This window comes from Balaenoptera ricei, chromosome 1 (assembly GCF_028023285.1).
Source record: "Balaenoptera ricei isolate mBalRic1 chromosome 1, mBalRic1.hap2, whole genome shotgun sequence".
Taxonomy (NCBI): Eukaryota; Metazoa; Chordata; class Mammalia; order Artiodactyla; family Balaenopteridae; genus Balaenoptera; species Balaenoptera ricei.
In genome coordinates this window covers 147,628,944-147,645,949 of record NC_082639.1, presented here as the reverse complement: position 1 = coordinate 147,645,949, position 17,006 = coordinate 147,628,944, and the positions used below count along the sequence as shown (strand labels likewise).

The 17,006-nt window shown below is 32.3% G+C and overlaps 1 protein-coding gene across 16 annotated transcripts in view; it reads right to left on the bottom strand.

Annotated features, from left to right (window-relative positions):
* Positions 1-17,006, bottom strand: part of SWT1 (SWT1 RNA endoribonuclease homolog) — a 101,764-nt gene that overhangs the window by 47,843 nt on the left and 36,915 nt on the right. For 12 of the 16 annotated variants that reach the window (XM_059937868.1, XM_059937897.1, XM_059937877.1 and 9 more), the window contains 6 exons: positions 14,934-15,079; positions 13,145-13,308; positions 11,627-11,765; positions 7,030-7,178; positions 3,169-3,356; positions 338-469 (listed from right to left, as the gene is read on the bottom strand). In XM_059937868.1, the coding sequence (XP_059793851.1) occupies positions 338-469; positions 3,169-3,356; positions 7,030-7,178; positions 11,627-11,765; positions 13,145-13,308; positions 14,934-15,079 (918 nt within the window). The remainder of the gene's footprint in view (positions 1-337; positions 470-3,168; positions 3,357-7,029; positions 7,179-11,626; positions 11,766-13,144; positions 13,309-14,933; positions 15,080-17,006) is intronic. The other 4 variants (XR_009505646.1, XR_009505643.1, XR_009505645.1 and 1 more) reach the window with 2 other exon arrangements.

Genomic DNA, 17,006 nt, shown 5'->3' with positions numbered 1-17,006 from the left:
GATAATTACCTTAACGCATATTTTTCATTCAACAAGTAATTACTGAGGGCCCATTATGTGTCAGGCACTGTTCATGGAGCTATAGTTATGCAATAAAGAAAATAAAGTTCCTTATGAAGCTTACAATCTGGTCTATTTTTTTCTAGAAAGGAAAAAAGTGGAAACATTTGTGTGGTCCAAATTAGAAATAGGGATTCTTTGCAAGGGAGGGAAAAAAGTTAAATCTAAAAGCCATTAGTTTATAAAACTTGCTGGAAGACTCCCAGCAACTCTGAAAAAGCTGATAAACCTAAAAGAAAGATGAAAGTAATAAACTTAAAAATTAGTTAGTATTTACCTCTGAATTCCTTCAAGAATATCCTTAACAGCTTCCATTAACTTTTGAAGATATACAAATGCTTCTTCAAATGATGCTATTTTTGAAGACATCAGAGCTGAATTTGAGCCCAATCTTTGAAACACATCCATGCTAAAACAGAGAAAAAGATGCTCATAGGTACACATGCATATTTAGTGTAATTCAAGTATTTCGATTTCTAATGTATAAAATTAGGTAATATTTATAACTCATCTCTCATAATGCTAACTTATTTAAATTAGAAATAAAAGACAGTGACTTGTGAATGTCCAGGCTACCATTCATGCAAAAGATATCGATCAACAACTATACAGGTCAAATCTAAAGTAATACTGTAAAAGCTACGTGAATAATGTTTCACTCTAAGAGACCATAAGAGATGGAAGGGAAGTAATAATATCAATTTATATTCAAGTCAGTATGTAAGTACTGACAGTACTCCCGTACATAAGGATGAAGAAAAAAAATCAGACATCAGATTTAGAGTTTGCTGAAACTGGATGTTACAAGTGTTCATACACTTTACTCTGGTAATTCCAATTTTAGAAATCTCTCACATATTAATAATTATTCATAACTGGGTAACAATTAGTAATCACCTAAATGTTCAACAATATTAAAAAAAAGTGTTAATAGTAAATTAGCCACCTGATGAAAGACCGAACTATTAAAATGATGTTTATGCCATCTATGAAACAGAAAAATTAAGGTATATAAAATGTACTCAAATAATAACCATATAAAAAATCAAAACATATGCTGTATGGGTTGAACAGTGTCCCCCCAAAATTCATGTTCACCCACAACCTCAGAATGTGGCCTTATTTAAAATAGGATCTTTGTAATTAGTTAAGTTAAAATGAGGTCATACCGGATTAGGGTGGGCACTACCCTATGTGAAGACAAAGGCAGAGAGTGGAGTGATATACTACAAATACTGCTGGCAGCTACTAGAAGCTAGGAGACAGTCATAATAGATTCTCCCTCAGAACCTCCTAAAAGAACTAACTCTGCAGACACCTGGATTTCAGACTTTCTAGCTTCCAGAACTGTGAGTGAATAAATTTCTGTTATTTTATTTTATTTTTCAATATTTTTTATTGAAGTATAGTTGATTTACAATGTTGTGTTAATTTCTGCTGTACAGCAAAGTGATTCAGTTATACATATATGTACATTCTTTTTTTATATTCTTTTCCATTATGGTTTATCATAGGATATTGAATATAGATCTCTGTGCTATATCGCAGGACTTTGTTTATCCATTCTATATATAAAAGCTTACATCTGCTAACCCCAACCTCTTTAAGGTTGTGCATACGTGCTCTAATAATAGTTTTATAAAAATTATTATTTTCGTTTTATAAAAATTATTTTTATTTTATAAAAATTGTGCATAGGGCCTACCAGATCTTCAAATGAGCATCTCTATGTGAAAGGCTCAAGCATGAATATGTTGAGAAGTTCTACAGTGACTCTGGTACACAACCAGGCATGGGAAACAATGAAGTAGGCTTTAAAAACTATATACCGATAAAATAATATAAGCATTTTTCACTTACTGAAGTACTATAATGTAAAGTCTATTATCCAGAAATTACCAAGAACTCTGTAACATCCAACACAAATGTATGTATACTATAGGTCAGTTCTAAGGTACATAAAGTACTCAAATGTTTTCTAAATGAAAGGAAGATTAAAATATCTTAGATATTGTTTTAAACTACTTTATTTTTAAAGTGATCATTTCTGGCATATACAACTTTCTGATAACAAAAATATCTGATAAGCCACAACATTAAAAATATGTTAAGACTGGACAAAACAAACAAAACCTTTGCTTTATATGAAAATACAAAATTTTAAATATTGTTTTCTTTACCTCACATGTCAGATATCGTTATTTCTTTAGGATAACAGACTATATATTTGTTCGAAAAAAATTTTTAATTGTTGTCAAGGACTAAAAATGGGTCCCAAATCTATGACTGATTGAGAATAGATGTTTAAGTGGAGTGCTAATATTACTTTGCTGCTCTTGTAGACAACTAGAACAGATAAATGATCTTAATCCAAAACAACAAACTGGGCCCTCGAGACAAAATCATACTACAAAGCATATAGTAAGATTAACATATTAATTATATAAAGACTATGGGTTTGGGGAAAAGTATGGAAGGGAGCGTCGGCCTACTTTAAAACCAGTTGTTTTCAATTATTTTTTAAGTTACTCTAGCAGCAGCCTATTTAAAGACTACTCACAAATGGTCTCTATCTTTTCATTTTACCAAGACCATAATACTTCATGTGTATGAAATAAAAGTATTTCTCCGTTTCAAGTAAAAGTATTTATCTTTCTTTTAAAAAAATTTTACATGAATTTTCCCTAATCCAGACTGATGTTTTCTTTACATTATTTTAAATCTTATTAAGGCTTTGTATCCTGTTAATTCGTTTAGCCAATCTTGGTGACTATTCATTGGTTTTGACATATATAGGCAATGATTCTCATCAAGGTTTCACATCTGAATCACCTGGAGAGAAGCACTAGTTCAGCTTCACTTCAGTCCTACTGAATCAGCACTTCTTAGAACCTAGGCATATATAGTTTTTAAACTCTCCAGATAATTGTGATGTGCACCCCTAGTTAAGCATCACTGTTTCTAAGGGTACAAATTTGACAAAAGGCCCTCTTATGATAATCTAGTACAAACTATATTGTTAAACTCACAACCCAAACACTAACTATTTAATGAATAAGAGGAATGATGGAAAACCCTAAAACTCAATAATTCTTGGAAATTTAGTACCTGTTTTGATATATTGTAATCCAAACATTCTCTAGGATAGACCAGATCTCTTGATGCCTGTTGGGTTGGGGAAGATGAGAACCTGAGAAAACGGTGATTTCTTGGTTATTAGATTTCATCAAAGAATTATCTTCTTGCCTTTTACCCGCTGCATTTTTTGAAGGATTTTGCTTAAGTTTTGCCTTGACCTGGGGAAATAAGAATTACATAATATGCAGCTAGTCCTTCACTAGTAAGTGAGAGAAAAAGAATGTTAATTGTTGCTTACAAATGTTCTAGCTTTCTGGGAAGTGCTGATTATTCTTTGTCCTTGATTATGCACAGAATATTCCCAGAATAGCATCAGAGCTAAAAAAAATTTCCTTTTCCATTTATATCAAACAATATTTCCAATCCATTTATTACAGAGTATAGTAGAATTCTACTTGTAAGGGATTAAGAAATAAGTGAGCAAAGAAATGGAAACAACTGTTATAGACTGCTCTTTTAAGAAGTTTGGTAGTTGATGGAAGGAGATGGTACAGTAAATAGCATGACCAATTAAAAGTATTTAAGAATAGATCTGAGCATATTTTTAAGCAGGGTAAAAGAGTGATACTACTGGTTCAAGTGATTTTTAAAAAAAATCACCTTGGGGGAAAATATTAACTTAGGTGAAAAATATATCTGATAGAATGGAAAAAAAGTTTTAACTATGATTTTAACTTGGGTTTTTTGACTTGGCACTACTATAACTTCTTTGTGAACTTAAATAAAATCTCTAGGTTTCCTTTGTTGATAAAAGTATGATTTCAAAGGTTAGCTTCATGGATTATTCATGGTTTATTAGTTTCATGTTTATCAAATTTTAAAAAAAGGAAATTTCCAAAACTGTAACAGTTAATATTTATTGAGCATTTCTCATGTACAAGAATTTTCTAAGGACTTTACTACTAATTTTCTTAGAACTTTACATATAAGTTAATCCTCACAATTACTCTATGAAGCAGATGCTGTGATTATCTATATTTTATAACTGAGGCACAGAAAGGGTAAGTAACTCATGCAAGGTCACACAGATGCTAAGAGGCATGAACAGGATTTGACCTTCAGTAGTCTATGAATGGGGTTATAATCTCTCTCCAACTATAAAGAGAATATTTCCCTTTTATTTCTTTTGAGGCAGGAAGAAAATTGCCTGTTTACGTTAATTATGGACTTAATAAATACACATGAATGGAAAGATGTATTTTGTTCTGAAATAAATGTGTTTACTCATCACACAGTGCTCTTCCTCAGCTCTCAAACAGTAGTGTATACAACTATGCAAATGGATTGCTTTTTCAAACACTTATATAGCACTTACTATGTGCTAGGCACTAAGTGCTCTACAAATATTAATTTATTTGTCATGAAAGGTCTGAGGCAGAGATTATTATACTCTTTTTACAAAAGAAGGGATTAAGGCTCAGAGAGGTTAAATAACCAGAAGGTAAAAACACAACTAGTCAGCATGGGAAGTCTGAGGCACACAAGTCTAAAGTTTATTAACAAGACTTATTTTAATTATTCTATCTCCTGGAAGAGCAAGTCTTTTTTTTTTATGGTGGTTAAAAGGTTTATAAAAGAAAAAAATATATATCCTTTTCTCCACCCCATCTATATAAAAATCTGGAAAATGATGCTACTTAACTTTCCATTTTTGTTTCTCAGAAGCAAACAAATAAAGAATATTTCTCTTTTCCAGATTTTCTACACTTGGTAAATTCAGATACGGGGGATTTTTTTTTTTATAGTTACTATATTTAGATATCCTATTCCTGGAGGTAATCTATTTCTTTTTGTTGCTCATGTTAGTGACACATGACTAAGTATTCAGGTCATATATCAAATCTAATGTATTCTACAAAACAAAACCCTATTGAAAGTGTATTTTAAAAGCCCAAGCTAAATCACAATGTTCCTGGCTGACTTGGACAATGAATTGTTTCAAACATGAAAATAAAGCAACACTTCAGAGCTCTAACTGTGGAAACAACACAGGTTTCAAGCAATCAGACTAATGCCAAGTGCTGAGGGAAAAGCACTAATGAGGATACTAGATTCTTTGCCACTTGCCTTCTTGAAGCTTACTAACGTGACAACTGGAAAATCAGGATCCAAGAAGAAATAACTTACTAAGTAATAATTCAATATTTTTAAAAGTGGGCAATATATCATAGGCATACCATTATGTGATAAACAACACTAAATTTTAACATCACATTTTCATGGTAACTCCCATTGCTAGGTTTCCAATTGATGAAAGAATCTTGATATTCATTAACATTTTTATCTCAGTCAATCCTAATTTTTTTTATTCTCAATAATTTTAATTCAAAAACTGCTAAGCCTGTATCATGAACTTTTCATCTTGTTCACCATGTTTGTTTCAGTAAAGATGGGGTTTACGGCTCAGTTCTGTGAGGGAAAAGGATAATGTATTTTCCCCTGCACAATTCAAGTACAATACTCAAGCTGCAACTCCTACATTCCCAGGTCCATTCTTCCCTACTAAAGGTTCTAAAAGTCACACTTGCCATAGAAAAATATAACTACTGATGTTTTGGTCATATTAAACCAAAATATCATTCACCCCTAAATCAATTCTTTCCTCAAGAATTATCATATATTTCCTATGAGTTTATCAAAAAGATGCTTCTTTTACTCCATAAGATACTCTCTTAAGCAAGTAAGTTCTTTCCTCACCAACTATGACTAAGTTTAATATCATCTAATCCTTTCATTACTTCAGAAGTAGTGGGACCTATGTTACCAGAAAAAATCATTGAGAAAAACCTGGCCAATTCAATAACTCAAAGAAAAAAAGAATATGATACATACATACTAGATGAAAGTACCATTAATAGCTTATCTAGAATTGTGATGCTGAGTTTTTTGAGCTATTTCGGGCATATAAACTATCCAGAATTTTCTAGATTTGAAATTAGAAGACTGTAGAAATACAGTATTACCAGGGACAAAACTCCCATAGTTATTTTAAAGGGGCAAAAAGGCCATCAGTGCTAGGTGGACTGCGTAAGACTCACATGAGGAGACTTGTTAAAAAATTGGTAGGTCGATCGGCAAAGTCTGAATAGGGTCTGCAGGTTAGATAATTAATTATGTCAATATTAATTTTCTGATTAATTATACTAGTTACATAAGATATCCTTACTCTTTAGGAGATATATATATGGAAATATTTAGGGGTAAAGGAGAATGATACCTGCAACATACTCTTAAACAGTTCAGAAAAAATATTTTGGATAGATAAGTAGACAGGTAGATAGACAGGGAAAACAATAAAGCAAATGTGATAAAATATTAACATTGGGAAATCGGGGTAAAGGATATGTATGAGAATTCTTTGTATTACTCTTGTAATTTTTTTGTAAGTTTGAAACTATTTCAAAATAAAACATGAAACAAGAACAAAAACATTACTGGGCACCACTGCCAGAAGTTTTATTCAGTAAAGTTTGAGAGCGGCTTGGCATCTGCATGTTTAAAAAATTTCCAAAGTATCCTGATGCATGTTGTGATCCACTGGTCAGGAGCACTGAAAAATGAGTAGTCAGCAACAATGCACAGCTTTCTTCTATTCATAAGTGAAATAATATAAAATCCCAACAACTGCTGTGACACTGCTTCCACAAGAGGATGTGTGTTTTATAACTTGTAATAAGGACTGCTTACCCGCCATTCAATTCACTTAATATTTACTTAATGATTTTAGTATGTTAGAATAAGTTAAAATCTTTTACCTACTGTTGTCTGCTCAATACATTTTTAGAATGTATGTGATTAGCTACTCTAAGTGGCATTCCAAAGGTATCTTACCTCTATAAATGTTTGGAGTAGGTTGTTTACTTGAGCAAAGGCCTGTGGAAGAATACCATCATAATTTGACCTTGTGCTGAAAGCATGTAGCAAACTTTCAGAATCCTGAAGCAGGAATTTCACTGTTGTAAAATCCACTGCATTGTTAGCTGGTAACATAAAATTAAGAAGGAAAAAATATGTAAGAATGAGTATACAACATAAAAATGTTTTTGGAAAACCAATCTAATAATAATTATGAAATTTAAGAAGAGTACGCATTCACACCTATAGGCCACTCTTAATTTATCTCTCTCGTGTAAAAAGCAACAATTAGACTTAGTTTTAGACAAGGTTCTTGGGGTTGACTCTGGTATTCTGTACAGCCTGCCCTCCATATCCACCAGTTCCACATCTATAGATTCAATCAACCATAGATCAAAAATATTTGGCAAAACAAGTTCCATCAAGTTCCAAAAAGTGAAACCTGAATTTGCTGTGCACTGGCACCTATTTACATAGCATTTACATTGTAAATGTAAAATAATAATCTAGAGATGATTTAAAGTATACAGGAGAATGTGTGTAGGTTATACATAAATACTATACCATTTTATATAAGGGCCTTGAGCATTTGAGAATTTTACTATCCTTGTGGGTCCTGGATACTGAGACTATATTCAGATTCCAGAATGTCCCTCAACAAAGTCAACTTCAAAGTAAAAGTAAAATGTGCAACATACTATATATAAAATAGACAAACAACAAGGTCCTACTGTATAGCACAGGGAACTATATTCAATACCCTTTAATAAACCATAATGGAAAAGAATATGAAAAAGAATATGCATATATATATATATAACTGAATCACTCCGCTGTACACCAGAAACTAACACAACATTGTAAATCAACTATACTTCAATTTAAAAAAAGTAAAAGAAAATGAAAGAACATTAAACTCTTCAGAAAAGAGATAACCACCAAACGAGTGAAACTACAGATTTTCAAAACTGAGGTTGTTTGTATACATACTACTGTTGAGGTATCATAGAGTCACATTTTGGTGGTAAGCACTTAAATTATATGCAGAACCTTTCATAATCAACTCAGTTATCATGTAGTGATTTACCTTCAAACTTCATTACATGAAATGTAATACTAGATTTATTGAAAATGTGTTCTCTCTGGACACAATATAACCTTAGCGAAAAATAAGCAATTTGGGTAACAGTGAGCTGTGGGCAAGAGACGCTAGTAGAATTTTTTTCCCCCATAAATTAGCAAAGTGAGTTAATCTACAAGTAATAATTTAAAGATATAACAATTTTCTCTCAAGGAACTAAAATCGCCTACATTAAATTCTCAAACCAACTGGGAGAAGTGGTGACAATAATTTCAGATTCAAAAAGTTATGAACAATGAAGTTGAATAACTTTCTAATGTCACCAAAATTCAGAACAGAAAAAAAATATTTCTATTATTAAGACAGAATACTACATAATAGATTTCGAAGGCAATTAAAATAACCATGCTACAATGTGTTTGTTTTGTTTTCTTTTAATGCTCACAGCTTCAGAGATTCTGTTATATTCTGAAACACTGGCATGGTTTTTCACTGGCACTATGAGTTAAAAAAAATAAACAGTTTCTCTGTATAACTTACACAACAAGTATTTGCTTGTGAAATACTGAAAGGGTAAGTGAAAATAAAAAATAGATTTTCATAATTAATTACACAAATTCAGAAATTCTAATCTAATGTGATGGTTATAGCCAAGCTTCTGGCTTCCCTTTTATCAAGCAAACAACCAGTATATCTCCTTACAAAACACTTCTAGTTATTTTTCAGATCAATGACTAGTTTAAATTCCTGTGGGAAAAGAAGAGATGAGAGATGCTACAGAAGACAGAATGTAGGTAAATCTCCTCAGAAGAAGAAGTTGGGCACAACTTCTCTTAAGGGTGCTTCTCCATTGTAGGCTATGTTTGGTAGGGCTTACATCCTTGAATTAATCATTTGATTTCTGTCTTACAAGAATTCTTTACTAAGATTATGGGCAAAAGTATAATAACAATGATCAATTCCGTACCTAGACACAACATAAAATCCATATAGTTGAAATAATTTAATGCTTATATAAGATGAATAATTATTTAGGTTAAAGTTAATAGGGACTACAAAGTCAGAAAAAGCTACTACTCATCTTCTACACAATTTTCTACGAATTGATCTAAAGATACATGCTTGGTATACTGTAGTTAAACACATGTATAATTCAACAGCTGAGGATACTATTAAAAGATTGTAAACAAAATCATAAACTGTGATTTTTTCTAATTCAAAATTATTTTAGAGCAGAAGGCATTTTTATAATTCTATTATGTGTTCTTCACAAGTCAGTAAATATTAGGCATCAGATTCTTCTAGATCGAGGATCAATAAATTATGCACACAATAATCCTCAAAATGAGTTTTTGGCAAAAGGAGCAGTCACCGTCTCTTCAGTTTTCTTGTTACTAGAAAGAAATAGAGCTGCTGACTACTATCTCTAAGCTGTGTGTAAGAGCAAAACAGTGCCCAGCCCTGGAAAAACGGACAAATGGAAGATGGCAACTACATATCCCATTTTTGAAAATCTTGTTCAAGATCCCATTTTTGAAAATCTTGTTCAAGATCCCATTTTTGAAAATCTTGTTCAAGATGATTTATGGACTTTCTCTTTTGATAGAATCAACTAAATTATGCCCCTAGTAAAAGATATGGACAATGTTTCTATTTATCTTGTAAAACTGCTTTGGAGACATGTCCAGTATGTCATTCCATATATATATATATATTCCTTATATAATAATACCCTAATAAATATTTTCCATAGTTAAAGATCAATGCCTGGAAAGTGTGTCTTTTTTTAAAAAATCAGTAGCTTTTAAAAATAGATATTCATATATAAGTCATAAGGTATTGATTGTACACCTTATGACTTATTCCATATATAAGTCATAAGGTATTGACTAGGTACTTTAAATTCTCTGGGGAAGTTTTTAAAGATATAAAACATTTTCAAAGAGTTTATACTTGAGGGGAGAGAGAGAACTGGCATACCCCTCCATAGAATGTTTTTGTTTTATCTTAGTTTCCAGGAAGCTTAGTGTCAAAATCTGTGTTCAAGTGTGTTCAATTGTTTTCACATGTTTTATAGTAAAACTATCTTTCTAATTCTTCATTACCTGGCACTTGTACCTTAAAGCCTAACTTAAAACCTTCTGTACTCAGGTGGTCATGTAAAGGCTCACATATACTCAGTTATTTTTTTAAAATAGACAGGATATAACTAATACATAAAATAATAAACAGAATAGATCACTTCATGTTAGAAGTTTAAGAAAAGTCAAGAACCAACTGAACATCCTAACAATGGTTATACTTAGCTTTTTTTTTTTTTTTTTTTTTTTTTAATTTATTTATTGATTGATTTTTGGCTGCGTTGGGTCTTCGTTGCTGTGCGCAGGCTTCCTCTAGTTGCAGCGAGGGGGGGCTACTCTTGGTTGCGGTGCGCGGGCTTCTCATTGCGGTGGCTTCTCTTGTTGCGGAGCACGGGCTCTAGGCCTGCGGGCTTCAGTAGTTGTGGCACGTGGACTCAGTAGTTGTGGCTCCCAGGCTCTAGAGCACAGGCTCAGTAGTTGTGGCACACGGGCTTAGTTGCTCCGTGGCATGTGGGATCTTCCCGGACCAGGGCTCGAACCCATGTCCCCTGCATTGGCAGGCGGATTCTTAACCACTGTGCCACCAGGGAAGTCCTATACTTAGCTTTTTAAAGGTATAGCAAGACAAATCTAGTTGTTCACTTTGGAGAAATCACTTACCCTCTCAAGTCTTGTTTCCTTAATCATATCAATAAAACACAGACTTTAATAACATTAGACCAGTGCTTTTCACATCTTTTGCTTCTTAGCAGAAAAACTATTTTTTTAAATCATACATGGAATCTCTATATATAAACAAACAAAAGAAAGCTGAATGGCTAAAGTTGGGGTTGAGGGCCTGCTATTATCAGGCTCCCCATCAACCTTTCCACCTCCAATCTGTGGCAACTCCAGAGGCACTTCAAGAAGGTTCTGTGCAACATAGTTTAAAAACTACCAACTAAGTGGTTGATTTTAGTCTCATCTTGGTTCTAAAATTCACTATGCACCAAAGCCAAAGGTTTCCTATTCCTTATCCATGTATTTTAAATAGAAACCTTGATAAACTATTTTTTAAATTAGTACATGAAATGTAGTCAAAGTTTGAGTGTTAAACACGATGAGAAATGAAAAAAAATCCACATAATTCTATTGGCATACCTAAATAAACTTTAAAAAGTTTTCAAACATTATTAAAAATTATATATTCACAATATCCAGGAACATCAACAATAATACAATTAACAGTTACAAGCTCTAGGAACTGCATCCATTCATCCAGCTGCCATAAATTTCCTTAAGAAATTAGAAGTATAAATGGTTAAGAACTAATTGACAAATCTCTTATTAATTCATCTTCACATTCCATGGAGTATATCTATTAGTCTGACTTTAATACAACACTTCCAAAGACAAGATAAAAGATTCAAACCTTTAGAGAGATTTTCATATAGGCTCTCAACAGTTAAAAGCAAGTTCTTTTCCATAACTAATCCAAATACAGCCAACCAATGTTTTCTAAAGCACTGTAATAAATGTATTAGAGTCCATGGTGGTTTCAAGTACAGCACCTAGAAAAAAACAGCATCATTGATTTATTTATTATTCCTATTATTTAAAAGTACCTATTTAGGAATTCCTACATATATTTCCAGGTAAAACATAGTTGAATTCTTTTTAAACTAAAAGATGTTTTATTAAACGCCAATCACAATCTTAAAATGCTAATTCCACTGCAAATTGCTTTTGTAAAATTCATATTAGTATTAATCCTTATAGCTTCAGAAACTATGTGTGCAAAAAGAAAACACAGTTCTAATCAGAAGAAGCATAGTTCTAATCAGCAAAAGTTGTCGATCTACTTTTCAACATGGTCACTTCTATGAGGAAATCAATCTATTTCATAAAACTAGAGAAAAAAATCTATATAGAAAAAAATTGTCAACTATAATTGACACTTGCTACACTCTTGTAAAGACATGTTTACAAACAAGATTGATCATTTAGTACTACAAGATGTCAGCACACCCTTTTTTGAATCGTTCATATGCAATGACTTTCCTAGACTCTATTATGAAATCTAATTTACGTCAACCTTCCTAGAAGAATCTGATCATTCTTCATCATCTTGGTTCAACACTTGATAATATAATCAAGCCACATTGGCAAATACTAGAATCTCACTGAATATTGGGAAGAGATACAATTGATGGGAAACAAAGTTTCTCCTAATGATAAATGTGAATAGCAAACAAACATTACACTAAAAAGGCCACTATTGCCAAATGTGGTGTTTTACTGATTGCAGAAAAGATGTGAATCTAAAGAAAATTCAAAATATTTTACTAATATCAAATTTATACTCTGATTCTCATATTTACATGACATAAGCCAACATTTAACTTCTCTTTCTGAAAACATATTGCTAAGGTAATTCCCTATACTAGACATTTTGACTCAAATAAACTTAAAATGAGAGGTTTTCTGAATTCAATTTAAGCTCCATGGAGGCAATGTGTCTGATACACTGTAGACACACAATAAATATTTGTTCACTGAAAAAAACGAATGATAAGATGTAGAGAACAAACGGATGGACACCAAGGGGGGAAGAGGCGGGGTGGGGGTGATGGTGGTGGTGTGAATTGGGAGATTGGGATTGACATGTATACACTAGTATGTATAAAATAGATAACTAATAAGAACCTGCTCTATAAAAATAAAATAAAATTCAAGAAAAATGAATGATAAAATATAGTCCTAAACTTTAGGAAATGCCCAACACTTAGCTTTCAAAGAGTTATTCCAAAAACTTCAAGAAAAAAATATAATGTGATGTAGATTATTACAATAAAGCTTACACATCTTATATAAGTAATATTTCTTAAAATAAGGTAATAAATCTTTAGCAATAAAAAGGAAATTTTCAACTAAGAGTTGAAATAATCACCTCCATCCAAAGGTTTCCAAAAGCAATTTTCATTTCTGTTTCTAATATTGAAGATAAAGCTGTTCCAAGAGATTTTTTGAGATCAGATACAATGCTTTCAAGTAGAACGCATAGTCCAGAGTTTGTAGATTCCTCCTCACAGCTCTTCTCTAAAGGTGTTGCTTCTTTAAAACAAATAGTTACAGGCTTTATTTAGGACACTAATAGTAAATATTTTACATATATAATTAGTATTTGGCCATAAATAATAAACATTTAATGGATATAATTAGTATTCGATCCTAAAAAACAAATGAATACTTTATTTTTAAAACAGTATTCATGGGAGTTCCCTGGTGGCCTAGTGGTTAGTATTCCAGGCTTTCACTTGCCGTGGCCCGGGTTCAATCTGTGGTTGAGGAACTCCCGCAAGCCGTGCGGCACGGCCAAAAATAAATAAATAAATAAATAAATAAATAAATAATTTTAAAAATAAAAATAAAACAGTATTTAGAAACATTTATTTCTAGTACAGTTGTTTTAGACTCAACATAAATATATCACATTAGCAAAAGCTTTATCTTTTGACAAAAGGAGACGAAATGTTTTTACTAAAATAGAAATTTGAGAAATGTGTGTGATATTTTAACCAAAATTTAAATTTTATTATTTTCAAAAAAAGTAAAAATTAAAATAATGCTTTGCATCTATTTATAATAGAAAACCAAGAACTATGGATCAAAATGTGTTTTCTTCCAAAGATAATATATTCTTCCAATCGCAACTCACATCAATAAATTGCTTTGAAAAGACTGAAAGCTCTGACTTAACCACCTTTATGCCTTCCCCTTCTAAAATAAGTTTTGATTATTTTAATTGATATTATTTCAATATAATTACTACTTTGACACCTGCAAACAACTGCAATTTCTTTATGGCAAAATTCAATGTATTAAGGGGCTTATCTCTACAAATACAAACCAAGGATTTAAAATGACAGTAATATAATGGGCAAACCAAACGCATGTTTCCCTTGAAAAACCATAAACTAGAATATTCTGTTACTCCCTCTAAATGCCATTTTGAATATTATGACAAAAGAAATTTTATTACCAAAAAGGTCAAATAAGTAGCATGTGATACATGAATACATGAAGCATATACATATGCTTTTAGAGACTTCAATAATTATTTTTCCCACAGAGGGAAATGGAGGGATGCATTTATAAATTCTGTAAGATTTAATATATTTCAACAAATATCAAGCCATAGAACAGATTATTCTGGTGGAAAAAAAGAGATAAAACAGCAGTATTGCCTTTAGCTTTCTTAAATATTTGTTCAAATTTTTAAAAAAAATTATTACTAGAGTCCTTCAAGTTTCTCTATTACTGAGTTTTTACTGTATTAATAGAAAGTTATGAATATGGAACTAATTTTTAAAATAAACTAAAAATTTCTCTCTACCTCAAATGAATATTTCCTGTAGCTACTATTAATTTAAAAGGTATACTCTGAGGTAAAAAATAGGATGCACACAGTGATTATAAGTATATAAAAATGTATGTGAGTGTACAGACAAAAATTCAAATTAATTTGTAAAAGTATATGTAGAAGGCAATAATGTTATATTTTCTCTTGGATTACCATTATAATATTCATTCATCTCTACCATTTGTGCCAGAAAATACTCCAAACAATTTTACTTTCAATGTACCAAATAAAAATTTACTATTAATTCCAACTGTTATCAATATTCTTAGTACATAAAATAAGATATATTTCTAATTATTTGTAGTAAGAATACTACCTGCTTTCAATTGTTGTTTAGATATACAAGGCTGATGACATACAACTGTGTTCAGAGATAAGTTTAATAATTCTGCACTCAATTCTTCTTTACTGAGTGACTTCACACCACTTATTAGGCCTTTGTTTCTTAAATTTCTATCATCCCTAAGGTTGGGTTAGGAAGAAAAAATATTTTATTTTTTATAAGATAAATCACATGGCAACTAAAAACACATGGAATCTATTCAGAGGTTGGTGATTTTCAGCATATATATTAACAAACGATAACAATTTTTTTAATATAGAAGATAAATAAATATACACTAGAATCAAATCATCTGAGCTTTTGAGAATAATTATTATTATTATATATTGAATGTTTCCCAGGTACCAGGCACTGTTCTAAGCACTTTATGTATATATCAATCCATTTATTTCTCACAACAAACCTCTTAGGTAGGAGTGGTACTAATTTTTATCCCCATTTCACACATAAGAAACTGAGGTGTATGGGAAGTCCCTGGGGGGCCCAGTGGTTAGGACTCCACGCTTTCACTGCTGAGGACCTGGGTTCAATCCCTGGTCGGGGAACCTAGATCCCACAAGCCATGCGGCATGGCCAAAAAAAAAAAGAAAGAAAGAAACCGAGGTATAAAAAGTTTAAGTAACTTGTCCAAAGTTATACCTGGTAAGTGGGAGATGGATTTGAACACAAGAATATGATCATCCCAAGATAAATAAACATACAGAACCATAATAAGATAAATAATTTACACAGGGTAAGCAATTATAAATTTACTTAGGATGAGCATAAGACAAATGATGTGAATTTGCTATTTGCTGAAAGAGCCAGTATGATTAGAGCATAGTGCATGAACCAGTTTATGCGGCTACAGAGAAAGGCAAGAACATTAATAAATGGAAAGAGATTTAAGGGCTTCAATGGGGAAATGGCATGATCAGATCTGTGTTTACCAAACTGTTGTTCTTGCAACTAGTAGGCTTCCAGCTTTTGTTAACGGCAGAGTAGCTTGGTCAGACTAACCCTCCCACAACAAGAATTAGAAAATCTGGACCAAAAGCAAAAAAAAAAGACAACCAAAAAAAACCCTATTTGAAGGCACTAGAAGGCAATCAAATGTAGGCAGAAGGTGGAGGGGAATCTACATTCAAGAAGCAGATGCTGCACTGGTAAGAGCTACAATTTTCTATCTTTTTGCTTGAGGGTATTCCCCAATTCATCAATGCCTTACAACAGAAAGCCACAGCCTTTATGGCTTGAAACGTCAGAAGGCAATGTTCAGGACTGGCCAGAGCATATAGAAAGTTAAGGGGGAACCTGAAGAAGAGAGGAAACCACAGAGAAGATGAGTCCTAAAATCTGCATATAAATTCTGCCCAGAAAAAAAAGCAACATACTGCCAAAAGACAAAGCAATCAACAGAACCAGACTCAGACACGACACAGATGTTGAAGCTATCTGATAGGAAATTTTAAGTAATTTTGATTAATCTGTTAGAGGCTCTAATGAAAAAGGTGAATAGCATGTAAAACCAGACGGAAATGAAGAATGCCTTCAGCAGGCTCCTCAATAGACTCAACACAAGTGAGGAAAGAAACAACATACATTAAGACAGGTCAAAAGAAATTATCCAAACTGAAACCAAAAGAGAATAAAAGGTTAAAAAAATACGTAAGAGCTGTTGGACAAGATCAAATGGTCCAAAATATATGCATGTATTAGTTGTCTACTGCTGTGTAACAATTAATCCCCAAAATTTAGCAGCTTGAAAAAACATTTATTATCTCACACAGCTTCTAAGACTCAGGGATCTGAGAGTAGCTTGACTGAATGGTTCTGGCTCACAGGTCTCTCACAAAGGTGAAGCGTGCTATTATTGCCTGGGGTTGCAGTCATCTCAAGATTTAATTGCTGCTCATTCATGTGGCTATTGGCAGGGAGTAGCCCTTCGTTGGTTTTTGTCTGGAGGCTTCAGTTTCTCAGCATGTGGGCCTCTCCACAGGGCTCCTCACGGCATGGAGCTTGCTTCCCCACAACAAGTGACCCAAGAGAGATGGAAGAAACAAAAGA